Here is a 26,381-nt window from a genome sequence, read left to right on the forward strand (position 1 = left end):
TGCTTCTTTAGTATAGCACCAAGTCCTGATTTCCAAAGCATTTCTGAGAATCAGAAATGTATTATTTAAGGGCTTTGAAACATGTTTTGACACCTTTGGTGCAGCATATTTGAAACCCTTTCAGTTTTACTGTTTACATATTTCCATAGCTGTCTTTTAAATAGAATGCATTATTTTTTTGACCTGTAAGGAATTCCAGTTCTGTAATGAGCAATGAGTGTATTACACATGTTCTGGTTAAGAAAGCTTCTATGCTTAAAAATTATAAGCAATGTTCACATGCAATGCTGTTTTGGAAATGGTTCTAGAAAATAATATGATTTTCAGTGGAGACTTGTTCAGATTTAAGGTAAAAAGATCTATCTTCTAATTCCTACATCTGGAAGAAAAATCCACATTTGAAATTATTGCTGTATAGCCAACTGCACAAGATGCAACATTCTTTACCTGTCACTCCTTAAAGCTCATTTATTTCAAGTTACTTTAAATGGGAGGCTTGTCTTTCTCTTGCTCAAGCACAATTACAGTACAGAGTTTAGCAGGAAACATAACCTCAGGCTCCTGGAGCATCTCTTGGAAAAGAGCTCCAGTGGCATATCTTTAGCAAAGAATGACCTCTTGAGTCACAAAGGTATTTTATTTGGGAAGGTAATGATTTATTTTATTAATAGATGTAAAGTATTTGTCTATGATAGTGCTATAATACATGGTTCTTTTTGAATGCAATTAGGAAGGCAGAAGTCACACTTCTTTGTATCCAGCTGAGCATGGCTGGTCACTTTTATGATTTAAAGTTTTCTACCGCTCTCGGTACTTGTGAATATAACCTTGCCTTTTATTCTACCATCAATCAAGAACTTGCACTCATCAGCCTTGGATAATATTTATTAATGGTGGGGTGGAGTAGAAACAAAGATGGAAAAAATTCTGGTTGGCAAGGTGCCTTAGGAGAAGAGGAATACAAATGCAGCTGCAGCGGAATCCTCGCGTGTGAGAATCGCTGGTTTCCCTGAGCTGAGCTCTGGGAAAAGCCACACTTCTTTCTCAGGATTCGAGTGCTGCTCTGGGACCAACACGTGTTGAGAGAAAGCCTCTGCCCCACAGCGCTCACACTTTGCATTCTTAGGGCTTGGAAGGGGTGGAAATGTTCAGGCTGAGCACAAGTTGAAGTGAGTCTCACAAAGATAACGCAAGTCCTGAAACTGACTGTTGGGACTTGATCTCTCCTGCACTTAGACAGGACCATGATTTTGTTTATATAACCAGTGTTTCACTGTGTCTCCTGATGTGGAAAATGGAGGGGAATAGATGGAGCCACACTCCAGGCTGCAGAGAATTTTTTTACTTGTATCCCTCAATCTATAAAACTCTAAAGGGTACAGCTTGATTACTCTTACAGTAAGCACTATTTGGTCCGCAGAAAGTCAGCCAAAAATGTAGCTGATAATGACTATTTATATGGTCTGTACAATTCTAGTTATCTTAAAGAGCTGCTCATATATACAGTACAGTACAGTATATCTTGCTTGTTAAAACAGGCTTTCATGAAACTGTATAACAACTCTAAATGTATGGAACACGGAGGAAAAGTTGTACTGGGGGCTGGGGCCTCGCTGGATCCCTTCGCTGACGTGTGCAGTGAGCCGGGAATTCTTGACTGTGCAATGTGTAAAATAATTTTTGCTGCCTTATTATAGCTAGTAGAAGAAAGCTGCCTCTACTGTTTAGAGGCATATAAAAGTCCAACATGCTTTAATAGATTAAAACTCATTCTGGCATAGCTAAGGACTTCTTCAGCGCATCTCTGTTTGCAGCTCCACTGAACACACTGAGTGAGTTAGTTGCTGTATGTGCTGTTACTCAAATGTGCATAAATCAATGCAAATGGAGGGCCAAACTCTGCAGTAAAATAATGGTACTGAACAGAAAACAATTCCTCCACCAGGCTTTTGACACAATATCACAAATCTCTACTTCCCTACTAAAGTGAAGGAAAAAAAAAGGCAGACAAAATTCCTGGATGTTCAGATTTCAAACAGGAGACACTGCTGCAGAAATCTTGATATAAAATATGTGGAATGCTATAATTCAATTACCTGCACATAAGATTTAGGTATTAGAATGATACTTAAGTATATCACCAACATTTGTGCATCAGTTGTTGAGTTTTTTCCTTTATAAGGGATGTTTCACTCCTTGTCATAACCTAAATTTACTGCTTGTCATAGAATAAATACAGCATCTCTTCAGGTACAGCTTCTAAAATTATAAAGTATACCTTTAGTACTGGGAGAGATGCCAAAAGCTCGTTACTTGTCTCCAGATTTACTACACGGGAATAATGTGGAAAAAACTCATGGCTTTTAAGATTTAAACTCAGCAGCATATCAAATTTATTCTTATATGGTATACTTGTTCATGACCTCTAGTCTTAAGAAATTCTGTCATGTTTGAAAACTAGTCCCTAGCGAAGCCTGTATCAATGTTAATAGCTAAGAGGTCAATGCAACTGCTAAACAGTTTGTATTACTGTCAGGGTGGTCATGAAAACAACACCTGCTGCATGAGCACTTGGCAGCTGGGTCAACAGGCACTGTGGGAATTTATCAATTTAGGGGGCCACTTGCATAACACTTTGACTGATGAATTGGGAACGACTGGCTTACTGGGCTAAAGCTGCTCTATTATGTGTGACTTTCTTTAGGATGGCAGAGGCTTCCTGCAGGCTCCAGAAAATAACCAAAAGATAAACTGAGCTGTTTTTTTCCTTATAAAGTGATAAAAAGTGAGAACTCCTTAATAGCCAATGCTAGAAAGACTTTAGGAAAAGGGGAAAAAAATATAAAACCAAAACAAAAACTTTTACAGTCAGTGAGCTGTGATGTGATTGAAAAAAATCCTTAGGTTTTTCCATCGTGGTTACAAAGGAGTTTTTGTGAAGTACTTCTGTAAAGTGAAACTCTCTAGACTGGTATTTGCAAAAAGCTCTACTTTCTCTTTAGTGTCTCTTGTGGGAATAGTAACTGCATGTGGGTAGGTAAATGAGATAAGAATTTTGCATGCTCCGGCTAAACTAAACATAATTAGACATTAATTCTGGCTTTCCATTCCCTCAGATGACTTAAGGGATAGTAACTTTCTGAACAGAAAGAAATCATATGGCCCACCTGGGTTGGTGAGGGCATTCACCAACAAAATTGGCTCCTTCTACAGAGAGCTTCCAGTAGGAGCTTTGGAGTTTATCTATAACCATCAGAACTGAGTATCTTCATGCAGATTACTCTAAAACTGTGTGTTTCCATTTCCACAGGAATTGAAGGCTCAAACAGAGCTTCACTTTCATAAATGCTTTTCTTCTGTCATGCCACCAAACACTCCTGACTCACGTTAAAAAATCAAATCACTAATGGTTTTCTAAAGAGCCTGAACAGCGTCAAAATGAGGTATGACCTAGATACTGTCCCTTGGTGTCTGAAATCAGCCTGTTTGGAAATGCTCTCCGACAGCGGAAATCCCGGAAGGTGATGATGGAAAGGATGATAAGTGGAATTATATACTCTGGAGGGGCATGAAAGAGGAGTGAGATGGTTTGAATCAAGTTCAAGTTTCAGTCCAACGGGAAGCAGCTATTCCGGCTGTTGATATGAAACACATTGAAATCCAGATCCATAAGGTGTTACGAGGAGAGGAAGAGGAAATCTTCTTCTGTGTGCAGGAACACTTGCTCAGGCTCTGCCCTCCTTCATAAAAATCACCTGCTGTTTTCAGAGAGCCATCCTGGTCAAAACAGTTACTCATCCTCTTTGGAATCACTGTATGGATGGTAGCAAACTCTTAAAGCTTCACACTTAAAACTTCACAGAACATCTTTTAAAAGGAAAACTTTTGCATTGTCTGTCACTTCCAGACCCTTCTCTGGATATCTTTCCTTTGGCTGTAATTTCCTTAGAAATTAAAGTGATCATATTATAAGTACTCTAAAAGAAAACTTACAAAGTCTTTTTATGGCTGTTCCTCCACCATACAAAGTTTATTTTCTTACTTCTTGGTCTACTAATAATGTTTAAATTACAGAGTGTATGGACCTATCAACAAATCTTACTTATTTAAATATTCATTTTCACAGTTGATTTTCTCCTCTCATCATGCTAGAAAAATGATTGCTTTTTCTTTTCTAATGGGTTTGTCTCCTATTTTCTCTGTTATTGACTAAGTGGAATCTTTTGACCTCTATACATTTTCTACATCACTGTTTACTTAATTGATTTTTCTTTTCAGTTCATCAACACTTTCGTGATTGATATTAGTATGTATTTTTAGAAACAGAAACCATGACAGAAAAGTTATAAAACAGAAAGTAGAAAACTAGAAAATAAAGAGGTTTTGGTGTTTGGTAACAACAACAACAACTGATAAAATGCTAGTATTTGCATTGACCTTCGGGATATCTGACTAACCCTACCTTTCAGTTCAGAAGAACAGAAGTCTTTCTCCCTGTATTTCATCACTAGTTCCAATCCCTGGAAAGCAGTATTAATGGGTTTTTTTGATAATTGTCAAACAGTGGAAATATTTTTCAGAGACAGTTTTAACTTCAGAATGTGTTTCAACTGCCAGTTTAACTAATGTGCCCAATGTTGGTTTTATGTGCCTGTAATTTTTATTGTTTCCCACATCTCCTCCATCGTCAATGCTAAATATGCTATTGGCTGTACCCATTTCTCTATGGGATTTTTGGTAATATGTAGTATACCTATATTTTGCAGCACTTCACATGCTTAGGGCTTTTTTTTTTAATCACTTCATTGTCTGTGAGCTCTCAGGCACTAATGTATCATTATAACAACCTTTCTACAAAGAGAAGGATTATTTCACTCAGTGCTTTCAGTGGGGGTCTATTTAGTTATTGATATGAAATATTTGGAAGAACTGAACAAAAGTTTTACTGTGGTACCTGGAATTCTGTATTTCAAACGGCTTTGATAATTGCAGGATTCAGAACCTCTGTGTTGATCATGTTCACCAATTTGTCATATATCACCTCAACTGAGCACCTCATATCTGTTACACTTGAAGGATTGTTGTAGGACGGGACTTTCCCACTGCTGAGTGTTGAAGACTAATGCAGAGTTCTCTGGATTACCCTCATCATCTGATCTCCTAATGTTTTAACCTGCCCACCTAATTTGATTTTTTTCTATGTCCAAGTAATAGATTTCTGTCTAAAGCTACATTTGAGAGAAAAAAAATAGGAGTCATGGTTTTGTTTGATTATGCAGTAGTTTTCTATGGGACAAAAGGACATGGCCTCAAGCTGTGCCAGGGGAAGTTCAGGTTGGACATCAGGAAGTATTTTTTCACTGAAAGGGTTTTTAAGCATTGGAATGGACTGCCCAGGGAAGTGGTGGAATCACTATCCCTGGAGGTGTCCAAGAAACATGGCACTCAGTGCTCTGGTTTAGTTGACAAGGTTGTGATCTGTCAAAGGTTGGACTTGCTGATCCTGAAGGTCTTTTCCAACCTTAATGTTTCTATGATTCTAAAAAGATCAAAAGAAATAAAACCCTACACCTTCATGTAATGTTTATTTTTTAAAATAAACAATTTTAATAATTTTGTAAGCTTGCAGCAGCTTACTAATGACCACTAGGAGAAGAAGGTTGGGTTTGCATGGAACTGTTTATTTCCAGCAAGGGGCTACTGTAAGGCATGACAATTTTGTTCTTCTACACTGCCCCAGGCATGGAAGATTCTCTTTGTAATTAACAGGTCTGCCAGGGACCACCTCTCACAGGGGTTTTTTAGGAAGTAATGAATTTCTAAGACATGACAAATCAATAGTTTCATTATTTTATTTTTACCTGCTACTCATAGTTCATCTGTAGCATCCTTACTTTGTGTTCTACAAAGCTTAGTGTGGTAGGGTTTATGTGAATATTTGTTGTACTGGCATGGTGCATACCACAAGGAGAAGCAACAAAATATTAACATGGAATAGAATATTATCTTGTCAATAACAATATTTTGTTACTAAAACTTTACACGAACATTTGCCAAAGCCATGGAATTTTTAAGTTGTTTACATGGATGGTATGAAATCAGCATGGAATGGTAAGTACAATTGCAATGCTCCATTGTGGAAGTCACTCATTATCCTTCCCTTAAAAGCTGCAGTGGTGTGAGACTGAAAGACAGCAAAACTCAAAACTTTGCCTGAATGAAAATTATCCTGTGCTTCTGAGAAGTGTTACCAAAAACTATATCCCTGTGCCACAGTCTGTTTAATTTCAACTGTGTGCCAATTTACAAAAGTATTTTATAGTTTTCTGGTTACTTTCACCAGTAACCAAACACAGTCTTGACCCTTTTCCATGCATGAAAACAGCCAACCATGAGTGCAGCAATGGGAGGTCTGGCCTTTCAGGTATGTCAGCTGAAGACCACCCTACTGGAAGAGGTAACAAGAACAAAAAGCTGAGGTCAAAAAAGGCAGCCCCGTGTAATTAGATACTAATAGTGGATTTAGGGTGTAAAATTCACTTAAAACCATACACCAACAGACTAAACAATCCCAGGAAGAATGGCAAGTTTTGTTCTAAAAAAATGTTTTCAATACCAGAAAGCATAAATAAAACATACATAATAACCTTGACTGACAGACTGCACCAACCTGCAGTAACATCTGCTTCCAAATTATTTGTTGTTGGGGTAGTACAATTATAAAACACTTGAAGTCCACTACCCCTGAAACTCTAACTTACAGTACAGTGTGAAACCAGTGCCATGATTTTCTTGCTGTATTCCCTTGTTATCCCACCAACAATGTTTAGAATTAAAGTCTGACAAGAAAATAAATTCCTCCCTTAATAGCAAAGCCAAAAATGGAAGTCTGACTGTATCTGTTACCCATGGAAGAACATGCTGAAGTAGATGCTGAACAAATAGGCAGCTGCTTTTGTAGGGTATGATGGGGTCAAAGTATTATACAACAAACTTCATTTCTGGTGGCTGTCTCCTTTTGTGTTGATTTCTGATACTTTTGCAGGATGGATGTGCAACTTCTACACGTCAGAACTTGGTCTGGTGGAGCAGCAAGATCCATCATGAAGAACATGGTATTCCCCCAGCTAAAGTGAGTATCTATCTGCTAGTCATCAGCTCTTATCGCTGCTGGGGCCCCTGGGTCATGTTGGGGACTGGCTTTTTGCAGTCCTTCCAGATTCCTTAATCTTTTCACACATCCAGCTGCTCTGCAAAGATCATGCCTTGAGGAGCTTTGGCTTGATAATTTTCATTTATCCTCATTTTACAACTGGTAAATTAGTCAAAATAATCAGAACAATCCTACTAATTCCATATCTTATAAATCACTTGAGTGGGATTTATAAGCCCTTTGGAAGCAGTTCTTTAAGAATAGTTAAAGAATTCCCTGTATTTCTGGCACAGAGTCCAAGGACAGAGGATTTCCCTCCTTGGTTCTCCAAGCCTGCCAAGGGAGAGATATGTAATAGAAGGGGTATGGAAGGGGTATGTTCAATATTAGTAAGCAGTGACAACTCACACCTAATGAGAACTGAGGCCTCTCTGTTATTGTCCATTGGTGGTATCTCCTGTACAACAGAAGAGATATTTGGGAAAGACTGAACAAGTCCCTTCGAGCTTATGGCCAAACTGACCCTGGCTAGGATTCACTGGTTCTTTTCTGTACTTGCTTCCTAGTACATAGAACAGGTTTTGTCACACAGTGCTGATCTTTGGAGGCAGCTCCTGTTGTGCCCTGTCCCACCACAGTGTCAGGTGAGGAAGCAGGAGTATGGGGGAGAATTCCAGCATCTGCCTTCCATTGATGCTGCATAACTTTCTGTGGTACTTAAAAATAATTTGGCTTCAGAACTACCAGGAGCATCTTCTACCAGTCCATATGGTTCCATACTAAGTAGGTTTATTTCTCTATGAAAACATATTAAGAATATACATCTAGGTGGGAAAGTGGGCAGCTTTCAGCACAATGTCAAAGTGTAAAAATTCCCAGAAGTTAGTGCTGGTTACCCCTCTGCTGTTCTGACATTCGCTTCCTATGAGACAATGAATCTCTCCTGCTTGCTGCTGCTGGAACATTTGCTTTTAGGGAGCCCCCAGCATAGGGAATTTTCCTTTTTATTGAACAACAGTATTGCATAATTCAGCCACATGAACAGAACTACAGTTACCTTCTGGTTTTTAACCTATTGAGGGAAAGGCTGATCCCAAAAAGAAGTGCAATACTAACCTTTTTGGGTCAACGATCTTGTAGAGTTTTCCACTGTGAGGCTGTGTCATACTTTTACTGCTTGATAATATGTAAATCTCACCTGTTAGGGAAAACAGTGCAATAAATTACTACTCCTTTCCTAAGATGTTAAATACATGACTTTTGTGATCTGGTTGTATTTGCCAAATGAGATTTTAAAAACTTCAGAAGACACACTGAAATATACAAAAGAATCATTTGCTATTTGAAAATTTATACAAGCACTTTCCCCAAATTGATGCTAAAATGTGAAAAACATTCTATCATGAGAGTTCTTTTTTTCTTAAAGTAGAGAATTGATTAAAAAAATTAAATTGGTGAGGAAGGGAGAAGAGGGGTCAGTCTGTTCATGCAATATCTTTGCCCTTTAATTCCGTAATGCTGGAAATAAAAGCTAGTATTTTATACATTGTGTCATAGTGAGTGCCAAGTTCACAGCATGTGAGACACAATAAGGATTTTTGCCCCTTCCAGCAACACATTCTCTTCTCAGTTCTTCCTACAAGGCTGCTGAGGTGTAGCTGAGAGCAGTGAGAGCAGCTTTGGCAAAGGACAGATAGCCTTCTTTTTAAACATTTACTATAATTATGAATACTACTGCAGAAATTACTGATAAGCCTTATAATTTAAGAGAAATTCTTTTAGTATTTACCTAATTCATCTTCTCCAAATCCCAAAACAGGGCCTGAAAAGAAACCTCTACACGAACCAGTGTTGCCAAGACAGAGGGGTTTCTCTTGCCATTGTTTGGTTGCAGGACTCTGTTGCAGTGTTAAAAAATTTCTACATTCACAAACACATAAAAAAAAAAAGAGTTATATTACATTTTGAACAGAGGGTTATCATTGTCTAGATAAATAAGTAAACACTTGCTGCAAGTAGCTTCATAGATAAATCTGTGCAGTTCCTTGTCTTACGACTTCCAAGGATTAGGTACGTTCTGTATGTCAGCATTCATTAGAAAGCTGTGCTATTTTATTCCCAGTTCTAGATCTAATCTGCATTACCACACTGCTAAACTGGCCAAGTGACACAATATACAAGACTGTTGGTGTGGCTTTACACAGGCAGCTGAGTGACTAAATCCACTTGCCATGCATTTTTGTTTAGAGTGAGCTGTACAACACGTACCCATTGCGGTCTCCAAACACGTAACTTCCATAGAGCCTCTCCGACTGGCAGCCCCGATACACAAATCCACCAACCAGGGAGCCACTGCTGAAGGGCTTGAATTCTAGAAGGGAGGGCTCACTCTCTGAAAAGGAACTACCGTAGCATTAGATCATATGCATTTTCATATTGATGCACATTTAGGAAAATGTTCCTGCTTCAATTAAAGAGATTAATTACATTTAAAGATTCCTCAGAATTCAAGATGCGTTGCCAGAAATGAGATGTTAAAAAAAAAATCAGAAAATTACAACAAAGTCTGCTTGTGAAACAATCCATTAGAGATTACAAAAGGTGAGGCTATAACTGCTTTCTTCCATGTGCACAAGCTGGGAGAATAAACCTTCATAAAGATTAGGCTGGACTTCCATTGAAACCAGTGCGATTACTGCTATTTATTTCTACATGTCAATCAGTCTGCAGACTGGATCTCCTGAACTTCAGGAACAAAATAACCCCCATTCACTGTAGAGTCCAGTGCAGAAATTCCAGTGATTTTCAGTAGAATTAGTTTTGAAATCCTTTCAATGGTTTGAGAAACTTTCCAAGTCACGGTTTTAAACATGGTATGTGAGTTATATCCCATAAAACACTACTATTACTAGCTGTATCTTCTCATGGTAATTTATTTTATGCTGCTATAGTAGTTGCAATTCCTATACTTTTTTTCCCCTTTTTTATTTCATAAAACCACAGAGTTTAGTCCTATCAAACAATTCTTCAAGGAATCTCCAGTGTATATGTTCCTATTCATGCAACCAAATACCACTAAGGGTACAAGTAGTCTCCATTTGACATGCTAGCTGCGTAATTTTAAAAAAGCCACAGCCAGTAAACCATTTTTTAATAGGATTTTTTTTTTTTTTGTCAGAGGGCAAGTCTTTGATAAATGCATTTCCCAGACTGTTCTACATGAGTTAGAGCTGAAATTTTATGGGGGAGACAATGATGATGAACTCTTTTTATTGAAGCCATTGACCCACAGCCCAGTATTAATATTGGCAAGCTGCTTGGGACAGACACAATATTGCTTAGTTTACTCTGCAATAAGGATGCAGTCAAAATTCCATTGGAGCAGTGGTTAACCAAATATTATTCTTTGGTTTGGCTTTTATAAAATGGACCCAGAAAATTCATGCAATAACTGAAGTAGTACAATTGCATTATGCTATTGTGTACTGTTGTGCCAGCCAGCACAGCTGCTTTGCTTTTAAGGGAAGTACAGGTGGGAGAACCTAGGGATGTGATTAGAAAGGGAAATGCTACATTCTAGGAGACAGGCCAGTTCTCAATGCCTTTACACACCGTTGGCATTTATCACGTGTTACCATCAGGAATTTACAAGCTGCCAAATGGGCAGTCAAGGCAGGTGATAGCTCAGAGGAAGTGTCACCTGGCTTGCCTGAACTTGCAAGGGACCTTGGTGAGCATCAGAGTTAAACATCAAACTGAAATTGTGACTGGCAATCATATTGATTCAGAGAGAGCATGAAGCACTTTAATATTTTAAAGTCCCTAATTGAGTGTATTTATCTTTTTGTAATCTAATCTAAACTAGTAATTCATTATGAAGTAGCAGCATAGTGCCTTTTCCTAAGTTTTTTATTTTTAGTAACATTTAAACAGAGCTCAGTCATTTCCCTGTTTGGTTGTGGTCTGCTGTTGTCTATCTCACTTTTTCCATTATAAGAGGCACATTACATGAGGTTTCCATTCTCTGTCTCAAAAGGTTATTTGTGAAAGACTAAGAATACTAAGAAAACTAAGAATGCGTTTTCATCATTTCCTGATATTCCAAAATATTCTCTTTATGAGCCAAAATATGCAGCAACAGTGAGATCTTTGACAGACTAGCAACTGTCAAATTTGTTAAATCTTATTTACATGATATTCTACACCAACAAGAACAAAGTTGAGTCATTTCAATTTGGTTTTGGCCTGCATCTTTTATCTGCTTCTACATTGAAGATTTCTTTTGAAAAGACAGAAATTTCACTTCTGTCTCAGATAAGTTGTCTATCCTATCTATGCTGTAAGTTTCCTATACAGGCCTTTATATATTCTCTTCTGCTGTTTATTATTCCATAGAAATAGAACCTGACTGTTGCCAGCAGCTTTATGCTGGATAGAACTTACCATAGTCTTTGCCCTTTATTATTTGTAAGATCCTTGCTGAAGATCTGTTCTTTCCATTTGAATCTGAACAAAGTATAGTTAAATTGATGTTTACATCTGTTGGGTGCCGGTCCACGGCACACCTTTAAAACAACAAAAAAAGAGAAAATCCATGAGAGAGGTGAGTTCATAACATGTAACTATCAATATGAAGCATTACATTTTAAAGCATTATTGTTTCTTTGTGGTGCCTGTTGTTTCATTTGAGGGACCTATTTCATGCTGAGCCAAAATACCTGAGAAATGCATTGGATTTAAATAGAGGAGATAATACAACTTTCTCATTCCTACACATTTCTATGTAACATGAAATAAAACTATTTTTACCTAGTGATATAATGTAGTCTGCAATATGGCACCTGAAAAGAATAGTACCTTAAGCTAAATGAACTTATATGGTGTAGGAATTTTGGACCATTAAAAAGTCCAAGAATCAAGTGCTTATCTGAACAACTTGACTTTCTGATTTTTTTCAAACCAAGACCTTAAATGTCACTTCAGTACTACCACCCACCTAATTTGCTGAATTATGTGTTGTTTAGTTAAAGCATTGTTCTCCTCCTTGCTATTGTTTAGATATCACCAGATGTTCTCATTTGTTTTCCACGTGCCTTTTTTCTCCCAGTCAAGATTTCCATTTCAGCTGTACTTTACCAGCTTTCTGCTCTAAGCTCTTTTCTTTCACAAAGGTAGTAATTTTATTACCAATTAAAGCTAAAAATTCTGTACTTTGTTTCTGTCATTTTGGTCTTGTAGTAGTTGTGCATGCTCTTCTCTTTCCCCTTTGCCAATGTACATTTGTTTCTAACTGTGACATATGTGTGGAGGTGGAGGAGTGGAAGATTCAAAAAGTTCACGAATGCTTTTATTACTGAAATATTGCTGCCTGTCTGTATAAAAGCAAACCTGGTTGAAAACAGTGCCTGCTCCAGAGCACTTTCAGTTTAGTTGAAACTTACTTACCGGCCTGGATTGTGGAGCCCATGTGCAAAAATCTCAGGAGGTTGGTTGGTGCTGTTGAAGTGCGGGTTGCTCCGTGGGATGGAATAAGGGACATTGCACAGGTCAGTATTGACATCAAGGCGCAATACAGAACCTGTAAAATCACTGAGAGAGTTGGAGGGTAAAATAATTGGGTTTTTAAAGGTGTTTCACTGGTAAATTTAATCCATATAATACTAGAGTGAACCAGCAAAATAAACGACCCACTTTACTGATTAATCACGTCGAGATGGATTTCATGGTGGATGCAAGTCCAAAGAAGTGTAGCAGAGCCTTTCAGAGAGTCACTTTGGCAAATATTTTGCCTTGTTATGTGCAGACTAAAATGCCTCTGATCATGTTGTTGAGAAGCAACTTGATCATAAGAACAACTTTCCAAACATCACAATTGTTTAGGGCCTCAAATACAAGGCTACTAACTCTTTTATACTGTGTGTCATCTAGAGGAACTATGGATATAAGCACTTTGTAATTACAAAGTGCTTTTTGCTCACACTTCGGATCCTGCTCTTGAATTCAATGATTTCTAATCACAATACAATCCAAAGATTAATTATATAGAAAGCAAGTGAGAAAAAAATTGTATTGTTTGAATGGAGCTTACTTTTTTGTAAGTATTCAGAACTTTCTCATTACATGAAACAGGAGAAACTAAAATGTTTTAACTTACATTTGTGATTGGGATGGAGGAAAGGAGAAGAGCACACTCTTACCATAAACATGAAACAATGTGATGTTGAAATGAATTCCATTCCATTAATTTAAAAGCAGGTACGGCAATTGCCCTCTGCTCTGGGTTTTGAGTATACCCTTATGCTTAAAAAATATTTTAAAAACCACAGGAGCACCTGCAATTCTCCTGAGCCAAAGAGGCCTTTAAGCACAATAATAGAAGTCTATCTACTGGTAGTTTTTGTACCTTAAACCATCCATCTCCTCCATGTCATCTAGAGTGATCATGCCATCTCCAAGAAAAATGTATAGGAAACCATCTGGGCCAAACAGCAGCTGTCCTCCTAGATGTTTTCGGTGTAGTTCTGCTACTTCTAAAAACACTCTTGCTGTCCTCATGTCAACTTGGTGTGGATTTTTCCTGCAAGTTAAAGATATGAACACCGTTTTCACAGTTCACTATCTTTGTTCCTCTTTCTGAAAATACACTTGACTCTTTCAAATTATACTTTGAGATGTGGATGTTGTAACTTGGTGGAAAAATGCCTAACAGTTATTTCCGAGAAATTTCAATTTTCTAGCATTCACAAACAATTACTTTGCTGCCTATATACAATAAGTAGAAAGTATTTCTAATTTAAAAATGACAGAATAACTGGAAAAAAGTCTTTAAAAAAAACAACCTATGCACTTACTTTCATTCCAAAACTGCAATTTGAAATAAAATCCACAATAGTTTTTCTGCAGGTGCCCAAGTTTATACGTTGTAATCCTCATATTCGTTTTAGAAATCAGAAATACTAAAGTGCAGAGGTTGCTGAGAAATACAGAGTTGGTTAATTTTAGACTTCTACTGATACCTGGATACTGTGTACTCTACGACCCTAAGGATGTGGTCATGAGGTCCAATAGCCCACCGTTCTTGGTTGGTGGTATAAGACACATACAGCTTTCCATTTTTCTTGTAATTGGGGTGGAATGCAAGGCTTAACAGTCCTCTTTCATCTCCTCCCTGCAGTCAAATGAAAAACACAAAGAATTGTGAAGTTAATTATGTTCTTTATTGTGTTTCAGCTGGAACCCAAAAAAAAAAAAAAAAGTTTCTTTCTTGTGGATAATCTTTGCCCAAACTCTTTTATTTCTTTCCTGACTACTGCACAAAAAGGATTATAAAACATTTCACTTTGGGGAAGTCTTTAAGAGTTAGAACAAGACAATTGCCTTATGTAGTTATCTATGCACAAGTCTGTTACGCCACTTTTGTGGAGTGATTTGTGTATGTAATCTTTGGGAAGCCATGAAGACAAGTTTAAGTGCTGTGAAGGATTCTTTGCGGGGTTACTAGGTTGCTTGTAATTCGTAGAAGACGAATAAAAAGGTCTATAATCAGCAGTCACTTCTAATCCAAGTATCCAAAACCTAAAACACAGTGCTGGCTGCCAACTCCCACTGTCTTGGCAATATGTTTAGAAAACAGTTAAATTGCTTGTGTAATATGTAAACCTTTGTTTTACCCTGGAGGCAGCAACATCAGTTGTCACAACTATGGTGGTCTGTTCATCATAGCTGGTGTACTGTAGGTAATAAGCAGCCTTGGTCTGCGTGCAGAGAAACCATAGTTTTACATGTGGTCCCTCACTGGAAAGGGTTTTTTGGGTTTTTTTGGTTTTTTTTAAAATAGAAAAATCTCCGAACAACTTGCTTTTGTTATTATGTTTGCCATGAAGATTAGTACAGTTATATGTTAAGCATCCAATCCATGTAATGTACTGTGACAATGCAAATACCCTGTCAACTTAAATAGAAGGCTATTTTCTTTTTGGCTACTAAAGAGCTTCTAAAAATGTATGTACTATTACTATGCCTAAAACTGTATTTGTATAAATGAAGAATAAAACTCAGATTCATTTGTTGCTTTTGAGGCAATACAGGCAGAGAAGCTGAGGCACAGAAATAAACACAGCACATAGTTAACAATTCAAATTCAATTAATATATGTCATGATTCACAAGGTGATAGATGTTTTGGGGTTTGACTCAGGACTTGCCAGCCCTTCAAAACTAGAACCAGTGATTCTGTTGTAGATTCAAGTGCTCCAGCTCTGCACCCATAAGGAGACAACGTTTTGCAACTCTAACCACACCCAAGATAAGTAATTCTGAAATTTGAAATTATAAGAGAGAATGAAGCTTTAAAATATATTTGCACTTCAGAGTGATGGATGGGCCTGTCTTCCTGTTGAAAGTCATCCCACAAAGGGCCTAATTGGGAAAGTGCACAGCTTTAATTTATTTTAATTCAACATGATTGCCGTACTTCCTTTTTAATCACAACCACCAAAGAGAAACCTGAGTCAGAAATGGAGATGTAAATAGGTCAAGAGATTTCCATACAAACAGATTTGTACCATGAAATCTGGATCCTGCTAATTTAGAGGCAGAGAAAATTTGCTAGTTTGTTTGCTAGAAAAATTTAGTTTCAGGGCATTATCAGAGAGGTTAGTTTTGAAAGTCTAGTTAGAGCTGCCAAATCAGTTGCAGTCATCATGGATGAAGGGACTGCCAATCCAGCCTTTTCTCCTTTATGAGCCAAAAATAATTCTGCAGCTGAGTCTGAACTGATTGTAGATATTATTGTTTGAGTTTCTAAGAGCTTTGACCAAGTTGCTCTGATAAAGTCTGAAGCAAAGGGAGGCAAATCAGTTGCTTTGGGAACAGGAAGGCATATTTCAAAGATTCCTGAGGAATGATTCTATCTGTTGTGCCCAGACAAAGACAGTCCTATTTCTTCTCCTGAGAGATGAGTTCAACTCATTTGAGGGCCCAGGAATGTCAATGAGTCACACTAGGTCTGCCATGCAAGGTGAGTTATTGAAAGAATTAGTAAGAAAAGATCTTTTTGTTACTGAGCTGAAGATCTTATTTAGTGCTTGATGCCATGGCAGCCGTCTCAGTGTGAAAGCAAAGTTGTTGAAAGCGTAAACAGGTGAAAATTAAATTAAGAGCTTTTAATGAAGTACACATGAAGCAAGAATTTGAAAAATGAATGAAACACTAGACCTGCAAGGTAGTAACTATGGCAAGTTGCATTCGTAGGATCAGGCCTTGACTTTTTCTTATTGCTGTCTTGCATGATTGTTAGAGAGCAGTGTTTCACTTTATAGATTGTTTCTATTGCTTCTTGAAAAGTCGCACTGCTGTTTTTCAAAGTCAGTTGGACACATTTTGTTCTAAAAGGTCTATTTACTCATCCACTTAATAAAAACTTTGTGAATATCCCTCCAAGATACTGAAATCAGTGCAGCATCAAGACATTAGTTGGCTCATGTTCAACTACAAATCCAGATGAGTTTTTCCACATTTAGTTTTCCTGGTTTCGGAAACCGATTCTTCATGTGTATTTTCAACTTTATCACTAACTGGCAAACCTGTTCTTCCCAACCAAATCCCTGACACAACTTCCATAGCTTTTAAAATACCCTCTATGTGCCAGAAGATATATAGTTTTCTGTAGTGTTGTGTCATATACTGTATGGTAAATGGAGAGATACCCAGCAAAATCCCTTTGGAGCAGTAATTTTAGTACTATCAAACCGAATAATAATGTACAAAATCTCAGACCTTCTCTATAGAATATTCCTGTCTTTCATTGTTTTTTATAAATGGACTTTTGATGCGAAACCAGCATCCCAGGCTTTACTGTCTTTCTTGTGTATACCACGTGTCAAATAGCTGTACCTTTTTCTTGGCAGCTTAAAAGGTTATTGACATCCTTTTCTTTGAAAGTTTCCCTTTAGAAGGAACGAGCACCAACAAACTGTGGATGACAAATCAGCTTGTATGAGATTCTGCACTGCACTATTTGATAGAATAACCATTAATGTTTGTCAGTTGTATAAGGAAGGGCAAGAAGAATGAGACAAATCTTTGTATTCCATTGGGATGTCTGTTGAAGACAAAGAATGATGGTTGGCTGAAATGAGTATTAATTACTTAAACATACTGTGGACTGGGGCCAATGTGAAATTTGTGTCGTAACTAAATCTGGCAGCTCCCACTTTCGATGTCGGCCTGTGCTGCTCTGTAGCTTGAACGCTCCCCTCTCCTGTTCGTGGCTGTGACACCTTCTGCACCAATACTACACTTTTTTCCAAAACTGATTTCCTTGGGCCAGGAACCTTGGACCTTTAAACCCCAATTTGGTCTAGTTTAAGACCACAGCCATGGAAATAATTTAATCAGAATTCCATAAAGTCAGTACAAAGCCAAGTAAACATTAAAACAAAGTGTTTCTATATTTTTCATTTTTAAAGGGCTGTTTAGCTACGTTATGTCAGTGCTGAAAGTATATTGCAGCAGTATGTGTTCCCAGCTGAAGGATATTTTTGATACTTCTTTTTGCGTTGTAATTTCTGCTATAATATATTTACACTTGTAAAAATGTTAAACAAGTGCACAAAATTATCCACTTTGTATTTTGACCTAACTCAAAGAGAAGTAACTTGCTTGTGAATACAGGATGTGAGGCATGTGAATACTGGATTTTTATAGAATGGTGCTATTTTCATGTAACCACTCCTTAGTTGGGCTCTGCTTCCAATTTGTGTGCTTTCAAACGTACTCTGGTATACCTCTGGTATTATAGACAGAAGTTTTATTATATTGTTAGGATATCATACTTTTTTCTGTAATTCAGAAACATATGCTGCACTTATTTTTAAGACATGCTGCCATTTAATTATGTCAATATATGTGTTATTACATATAGTAAATACAGAGAAATACACAGGAATGCTTTAACTGGTATTTTAAAGTATTTTAAATTATTTAATTTAAAATAGATCATGCTGTAAGTACGGCCCCTAATTGCATATCCTTAGTAGTAATTAATCCTAGTAAGCAAAACCAGACTTGACCATTTATTTCCATTACTCTGTGTGGCTTAATAGCAAACAATGTAGGTAGCATATTCCAAGTTTTGCTTCAAAACTGATTTTGAAATGCACTCTTTATATAATACTTATAAAATAATGGTATTTATACTTAACAGTACTAATATTATGGGTACATATATATATGGTATATAATGGTATTTAAATTTGACTTTTTGTCTGGACAAACTCACTCTCATGTTGGAATGGAATAACAACCTTTTTAAAAAGGGGTTGTGCTTAAAATATGCAAATTCAACACCTAATATTTTAACTCTAAGATCTTTATCTCTTTTTTTTCATCTATTCTTGTAGCAGAAATGTTGGCTAAGTTGTTGAAGTAATATAATCACCTTTAATTTAGTTTATTTCCTATGTAATAAATAGCATAACCAATATGCCTTACCAAGTGTTTGATCTTAAGGAGTTTTATTTGTAAAAAATCATGGGTGAAGGGTAAAACCTCTTATCAGGCAGCACCATCTGAACTCTTCAGAACGAGATGCAGGAGGGCCGAAGGAAGATCAGTGTCAGGTATTCTTCTCAGTGGGAACTGTTTGCTTAATTGCCATGTTTTGGAAATTTGGCCCCAGCACAGGACAGAAACGTGACTCCAGCAGAAGCAGAAGCCTGCCAAGGTCTGCTGCAGGGGTACACCCTGCCCTTCAAGCTGCACCACCTACTCTGAGTTCCACAAGAGGGAATTGCCCCTGCCTGGTGGAAATACAGCAAACACTGAATGAAAGGAGCAGAAGTTGTCTGGGCTGTAGGAGCAGAGCTCCTATGAGACCTCTTGGGTGTTGAGGACTCCAGTGCTTTGGTATCTGTGGGGCCTGAGGCCTCTGGCAAGGGAAGGATTTGTAACATAAGACATTTACCTTAGGGGAAAATAATTACACTGATGTCATGGCTCAGTATGGAATACATACTAGACCCTATCTCCAAAGCATTTCCTTTTTCCTCTTGTGTTGCAGAGCTTCACTTTTTTCCTTGTTTATAAAGGGCTTTGCAGCTATCTAGGGATTTTTTAAAAATAATAATAAAAATAATAATAAAAATTAATTTTCATTATTTTTTACTGATTTCAACAAATGCACTATTTTAATACTTGACCTTAAAATAACTTTAGGTACAGGAACGTGTTAGAATTAAATTTATACATGAAAAATACTTAAAGGACTGTACTCTGGCTTGGAATTTAAGCACAAAACCTACTGAAGTTAGAGATGCTTTTTATTCAGTTAGGTGCAGGGCAGGATTGACCTGAAAATGGCCAAAGTGCATCCATCACAAAGTTTTCTGTTCTGATGTTTGGTAGCACTAGAACTTTAAGCCTTATTCTTTTTTTCTTTTTACTTCTGCTGCAGCAAAGACAAAATTTTGACATGGGGGGGATAATTTTTTTCTTTTCCTTACCTTCACAGTCCTTTGAAGATACCAGTCACTAAATGCAGGACCTTTCACTTCTAGTCCTAGTCCTCTGTACTTATTTTTTTAATTCCTCAACTCCAGATTTTGCTGTTCTGCTGGACAAGTCTTTAGTTTAATCCAAATGACAATCCTCGTCCCCTGATAATACAATTCTTTCTTCCCGTCCTCCTAAAGAAAGTACACGAAACTTATAAATGCAGATGCCAACCCAACACAAACCCACAGCTTGCCTCCTTCACACTCTTCTGGTACAACAGGCATCCTGCTTTCCCAGCTTTACCAGTTATTGGTTGGGAGCAGCTGAAAGCTTTGAGATTGCCCAGAGCCAGCCAATAATTGAGAGGTTTTGGGCAGAGTGACACAGGGCTGCGAGTGTGCTTGCAAGGAGGTGGCCATGAGCCCATGTGAGGTCTGCATCTGGACTGAGAAACTTTATGTACTGCACTGCTTTAGGAGAATTGGAATAACAGCAGACAGTGGAAATCAGTCCCGGAAGAGGGAGATTCAAATAAAGACCAGATGATTATTGCATTCAGTAAAGCTGGCTCAGGAAGGTGTGAATTACACACTTTCCTGCACCACAGAGGCCTCTTGAGCTGTAAGCAGCATTTATCCTCTGGGAACACAGGTGGTGATTCTACCTCTGTCCCCAGCTGGATTTATTTTCAAGGAAGCTTTACATTCCACCAGCAACTCAGTGAGTGGTTCACCAGCGGAGGCCACTATGGGAAGGTAAAAAATAAGTATGCTCCTTCTCAGCTCCCTGGCATGCCTCCACTTTCTGCTCTTTTATTTATTTATTTGGCATATCTGCTCTCCTACACTTTTCCTCTTCAGCATTCTTCCAAAGCAGACTGTCTTTCCCTGACAGGTTTTCTGCTGCATTGGTTTGAGGTCTATTGTGCTGCAGAACTGGCCTTCCAGGAAAGCAGAGAAAGCTTCCTTCCAGTGAATGAGAATGCAGTAAGTGTTCAGAAATTTACTGACCATGAAAATCCTTCATTAATAGGGGAGAATAGACTTGATGACCTTTGTATTTTTTCCTCCTCCCTTCTGTTGCTCTGAAGCTTTACCCACCTTTCCACGCCACTTCTGTGATAAAGGCAAATCTTACAACTCGCTTTCAGTAGGCAGTCCAATAAAATTGGCTCAGATGATGCCCCACAGAGAACAGACTACGTTCCATTGACATTCACAAATACATGACATGATGACAAGACACCAATAATCCTTCTTCCCAGTCACCAAAACTGGGGCTTTGCCCCTTCCAATCAAGAATGACTTTTAAAACTTACACCCTATTTTGATGCTGACTTTATTTTTCTGTAAACACACAAACAATACAAATTAATTGTCTTAGTGACTTGCTCTTCTACCAGTGCTCTAATCTGACTATGATCCTTTCAGCCATCTGTTCTCGTTTTCTCATGCTCTCCTTCCCTCACTATGTATATAAAATTTATCTTTATTTTTCAGTAGCACCTTCAATACAATTTTTCATTTTGTTTAAAATACAGATTACTGGCAGAGAGTTGTCAAAATACTCTAAGAATTACAATTCAATACATAAGTTGCTTTTTTTATGGCATGACATTTCAGCCAATCACTGCTGTCATTTTTGTCCTTCCCATGGATAAAAATATGCTATGGAAAAATAAAAATCCTACTACCATGCAAAGATCTTCTTCAGCTGCTAATTTTAATAAATGTCCACAAAAAAGTCTACAGCACTTTAAATGAGCTATAAGACTTTTCTGCTGACAGACGGGAAAAAAAAAGGATGTATAGTGACACAGAGCAAATTTGACAGTACTTATGTAAAATGAACGAACCTACAACAAATTCTATACTCTGATAATCAAAAACAAATTCATGCTGTTTTACCGTGACCACTTTATATGGAAATTAAGGGATATAATTCAGAACAGAATAACAGTAATTATCATACTCTCTGCATTAAATTAAAACCAGAAATGTTGATCTGTCTAATTGTAGGCATTAAAAATAACTAGTTTAAAAAAAAAGGGATGCAAATGGGAATATGCCATGATGACATTACTCTTACAAACAATTCTGCCTTTCTTCTTTGGCTCCCAGTGCTGAACTGTCACCTATTAGAGCAGGTATTTGCTTTTTCTGGTTGCAAAAGGAATGGTACATTCACATGAGCTATGTACTTAAATATTGTGGGGCTGGGAGAGAACACAGAAAACCACAGCCAGCTTGAAGAAAAAAAGCTTTAGATTTCCTCTTAGATTGGTCTCCATGTCCTTACTCTTGTCTGCGTGCTAATGGATATTAAAACTTGCTCAGTAAGTTGCTAGCAGTCTGCATCTTGCAAAAGAAATGGTTAAAAGAATTTTAAAAACCACCCCTTCAACAGGATACCTTTTGCCAGAGATTAATAAAGGGCTAGAGGCACTTCATTCAGTCCACACCGTTTGTATTTCTTTGCCAAATATTACCATGATAATCAACATAACCTGGATTAAACTGTGGCCTTTATGAGCTCTGCCATTTCTTTGAGAGAAGAGTGAGTTCCCTGGCTTATCAAAATGATGCTCATCTTTGCTGTAAATATAAAGGTAATCTTCTCCATTGAAGGTTATTTCTTAAGCAAATTTCTGGCTTTAGTCACGAAGGCTCTGAAGGTACTTAGGAAAGGCTTTAAAGCGATTTCTGCAAGATATTTCAAATCTCCTTTTCTTCTTATTGTAAGAAACTGGAAAATAGCATTGTCTGAATGGATTTTAGTAGGGAAGTGGGAGACAATCTGAAGGATCGAAGTTCAAGTAGCATAGAGAACACAGGAGAGAGACAGGACAGATAAAAAAAGGTTCACTGCAATTGGTGCTTATATAGCACCTGTGATCTTGTCTGAGATTCTCTCCTGGGGGCAGAGACCCCATGTAGAATGTGAGGCTTTGCCTGCAGGCCTGAAAGATGGGAACATGTCACTATTTTTCAGTTGCCAAAAAGTGCGTGTGCAAATCCTGGAGATAAAGCAAATGCTACTCTGCTCTCTAATATCCAAAGAACTTTTGGACTCTGAAATCTGGATGCATGGAGAGGCATATTTCAGCCTCTATTTAGCATCAGCATTCAGCATAGTTTTGATAATAACATGTCATACCTTCAAAGCAAATGCTGGTTGCATGTGTTGCTGGTTTACTCAGTAATTATTAAGCTAAACATAATAGGCAAAGTCAGACTTTATATTTAGAAGTTCAGTAAATGTTCCTCAAGATTTTACCAGTAGATATACAGCAGCACTCCTGGATGAAGGCTAGGCCACTCTGCTATGTCTTCTTACTCCAGTATTGAAATTGTGCCATTCAGCCATTCCAAAAAGTCTTGTTTTACTGGCACAAATGCAAACAGAAAACCCATTTAGATGTCCAGTATCTGGTACTGAATTTTAAGCTTCCACATGAGTGTGAGCATTGGAACTGTATTTGTTATCTAAAATCAAACTTCTTGAAATATAAGGACTGCACTTTTTGGAGTCCTGGTACAAATGAATCCAGAAATAATCCAAAAAAGGCTATGATTGCATTTTTTCAACAAAAATCATGCACGTAGATCATGTTTGTTCCTGGGTCAGAAACACATTTAAGCATTGAACCCTCACATTTCTGAAAAGGTACTGAATGGCAGCTGGGAAGAAAAATGCGTCTGCATTCTCTGATACTGCCAAAGGATTTTTCTTCCCAGTTCTTTGCCAATCCCATCAACCTCCCAGTGCCCCAGGATCTGAGCAGCCCAAGGGCAGAAAGGCCAGTGAGCAACTTACCCGCACTGCTGCAGTTAAGCTTGGCTTTAAATACTGCCTTAAGCAATCAAATTATTTTAGTTCTTTCAGTAAGTCTTAAGAAATATATGTATTTTGCCAGCTACCTGAAAACGTGGAGTAAATAAATCCAGAGATATCCAGATTTTTTCCACAGACGTTTTGCGAACACCAGAAGAAGCTAAAATAATCAAGCATTTTTTTGTGGATCCCTCATATAGGTCTTGTCTTTACCTCTCAACTAAAATAGTGAGAAAAAATATTAATATTTTGAAGAGAGACGTGAATATTTTTATGAAATGTGCCAAGTGGAAAAACCAGGGCGGTGGAGGATATACGGTTTGCTCTCCATGACTAGGATCTGTATATAAGAGGAGAATGATGGCAATCCACAGCCGTGTTGACAATTCAGACATACAGGAAATACCCTTGTAGGAAACTAATACCATCTGGGTTTGGCCCAAGATGTGTGAAAGAGAAATATGTTTCTTGTTGAGAATGCAAAGATAGTTTTGGACATTGCAAAGAAGGAATGTGTTAAGCATGCTCAGTTTTTAAAATGAAATAGGGTGAGGCACTCCATGCATATGGAATAATTGGAGGAATATGCTTGTGTGTGTGTCAATAGCTGATGCAGACATATAACTTCAGAACTCATTTGTCCTAAGACAACCAGTAAATTACTATGAAAAATGTCTTCAGTACAAAAGGCTGGAAGCTCTCTCAGTAAAGACAGCGGTGGAAAATGCTGATTTGTCCAAGCCCCTGCTTTCCCTCATGGAAAGGGAGGTTTGCTTGTCACACATGTTGTATTTGGGGGGCAAAAAGTGAAATAGTTCTGAAATTCTTGGAACATCCAGTTCTAATACATGTTAAAGTGGGAATTTTGATTATTTCAGTGAGTTGTTTTCAGTTTGGAAATTAGTTTTAGTTAAAAGAATGTCAACACTGAAATGAAATATTTCATTTGGCCCTTTCTGAGAACCTTTCAGTCCCCACTTGGTGAGAGTATGTTTTCAAAATCTCAGAATATTCTCACTCCTCTCTATCCTGTTCTGGCATTAACTGTCTGAGATTTTAGTGTCTGTTCTTGGCATAGGAAGGCTCTCTGGTTTCTAACGAAGCCATTGCCAGCATTCTGAGGTTCCTAAGACTCGCTGCCTGCGGGATGGATTTTTGCCTCTCCCTTGACACCCTCCTCTACTTGTGAAAGCCCCAGCAGTGCTGATTTTTCTGTTATTTGTGAGGCTAATGAATGCCTTGCATGGATAGGAAAAAAGTTCCAGACTCTCTTTTTGGTTCACATTTGCCTTCTGCTCCAGACTAGCTTTGAGTACTATCATCCTTCCTCTAAGTTCAGGCTCTAAATGCTCTTTTTGAAGAAAATTATTGAGAAAATAAAAGGTTTGCTAGGCTTTCATGTCTGTCAAGATTCTGGATTAACCCTGTTCCAGGCTCAAAGACACTCATTTTACAAATTACCTGTTCCTTAACTGAGCAATGCTCATACCATGGCAGTAAAATGGCTGTTATTGTAGCTTGGCCCTAATTTGGTTTTCAGCGGATTTTTAACGTATCTGATTTCTCACTCTTAAACACTCCTGGAGATATTTATTTAACATGTATCAATTATTTTAGTGCTTATCCAGAAGTGTGAATGCAAAAAAGGGAAAAAAGAATTTTCATTATTTTATTTTCAATTCTTTTTTAGTAGGCATTGAACTTGCATAGCACCTGAGACCTTTTGACAGGATGACCAAAGTCACTTGAACCAAACGGTACTAAGACACTGAAGGCACACCACTGGGTATCTTTGATTGATGGGGCAACCTGTGCCAGTGTCTCTTCACCCTCACAGTCAAGAATTCCTTCCTCATATCCAATCTAAACCTGCCCTCATCCTTTGCCAGGCTGGACACACAAAGCACTGCTTTCACTTGCATCTCCTGTGGAACATGCACATCTGCCTTGCACATCTGCCTCTCAGGGGAGGATTTATGACTGTGCAGGGCTTGGATTTTCCAAGCTGTTTATGCTGATGTGTTATGCACATATTGACTACATACACTTGCATCCAGCATTTAGACAAATACAGTTTTCCTTGGCCTTGTAGGTTAAATTCTCATCGAATGTCATTGGTTTTGTAGCCCCAAAAGTGGAACATGAGTGGATACAAACAGTGCACACATGCTTGATTTGCGTATCTTAAGGCTTAAATAAATGGCCTTTGAACTATCTAGAAGGATTCATTTTATAGTAAAGAATAAACTAATGTTGTTATGCCTGCAACATGCAATTCCACTGTTGGGGGAAAAGGGTTTTGAAAACTGAACTTCACATATGTGCCCTGTGTATTTTTAAAGAACTCATTAAATTATGGTTGTACTACGTATTTTAAATATTGACATTTCTGAGTGGGGTTTAATTTTTATTCTGCCAAGTGGTGTAAATTCCTGTTTTGGATTCTGAGGATTTCAGTGGAGGTGGAAAACCACTAATAATTTCTTCTTGCTCACGAAACTTATATTCCCTTGCATGTTTCAACTTGAGGCAGACCTTTTCTATTGATGCTGATAACACTGCTTTGAGTGTAAACCAAACTCTTTTGGAGCTGGAAAGAGTAAAATTTCCTCTAAGTAATGGCAATGATCATTACCTTAATATACAATTTTGTTTCATAAGGCCCTAATTCAGCAAGTATTTAGACACATGCCCAAACTCCAGTGATGTTTTTTTTTTTCTAGTGCAACAAAGGGTAACAGGAGGCAGCCAAATCTCTCCACTTCAGCATTTACTTGATTTTTGGTGTCAGTAAATGAGATCTGATACAATGGTGATGAGACGATTTATCAATCAAAAATGCTTCTGATTGAGGAAGAAAAAAATTACTGGAAAAAAGTGGAGAATTTTCTCTTAATTAA

General features: G+C 37.7%; 1 protein-coding gene across 1 annotated transcript in view; it reads right to left on the reverse strand.

The window, feature by feature from the left end:
• Positions 1 to 26,381, reverse strand: part of HHIP (hedgehog interacting protein) — a 75,000-nt gene that overhangs the window by 11,682 nt on the left and 36,937 nt on the right. Inside the window, exons 5-11 of the mRNA XM_059844000.1 lie at positions 14,170 to 14,321; positions 13,557 to 13,730; positions 12,599 to 12,742; positions 11,597 to 11,718; positions 9,422 to 9,545; positions 8,943 to 9,073; positions 8,270 to 8,351 (exon numbers count right to left, since the gene is read on the reverse strand). Coding sequence (XP_059699983.1) covers positions 8,270 to 8,351; positions 8,943 to 9,073; positions 9,422 to 9,545; positions 11,597 to 11,718; positions 12,599 to 12,742; positions 13,557 to 13,730; positions 14,170 to 14,321 — 929 coding nt within the window. The remainder of the gene's footprint in view (positions 1 to 8,269; positions 8,352 to 8,942; positions 9,074 to 9,421; positions 9,546 to 11,596; positions 11,719 to 12,598; positions 12,743 to 13,556; positions 13,731 to 14,169; positions 14,322 to 26,381) is intronic.

The sequence above is a fragment of the Haemorhous mexicanus genome, chromosome 4 (assembly GCF_027477595.1).
Source record: "Haemorhous mexicanus isolate bHaeMex1 chromosome 4, bHaeMex1.pri, whole genome shotgun sequence".
NCBI classification, from domain to species: Eukaryota; Metazoa; Chordata; class Aves; order Passeriformes; family Fringillidae; genus Haemorhous; species Haemorhous mexicanus.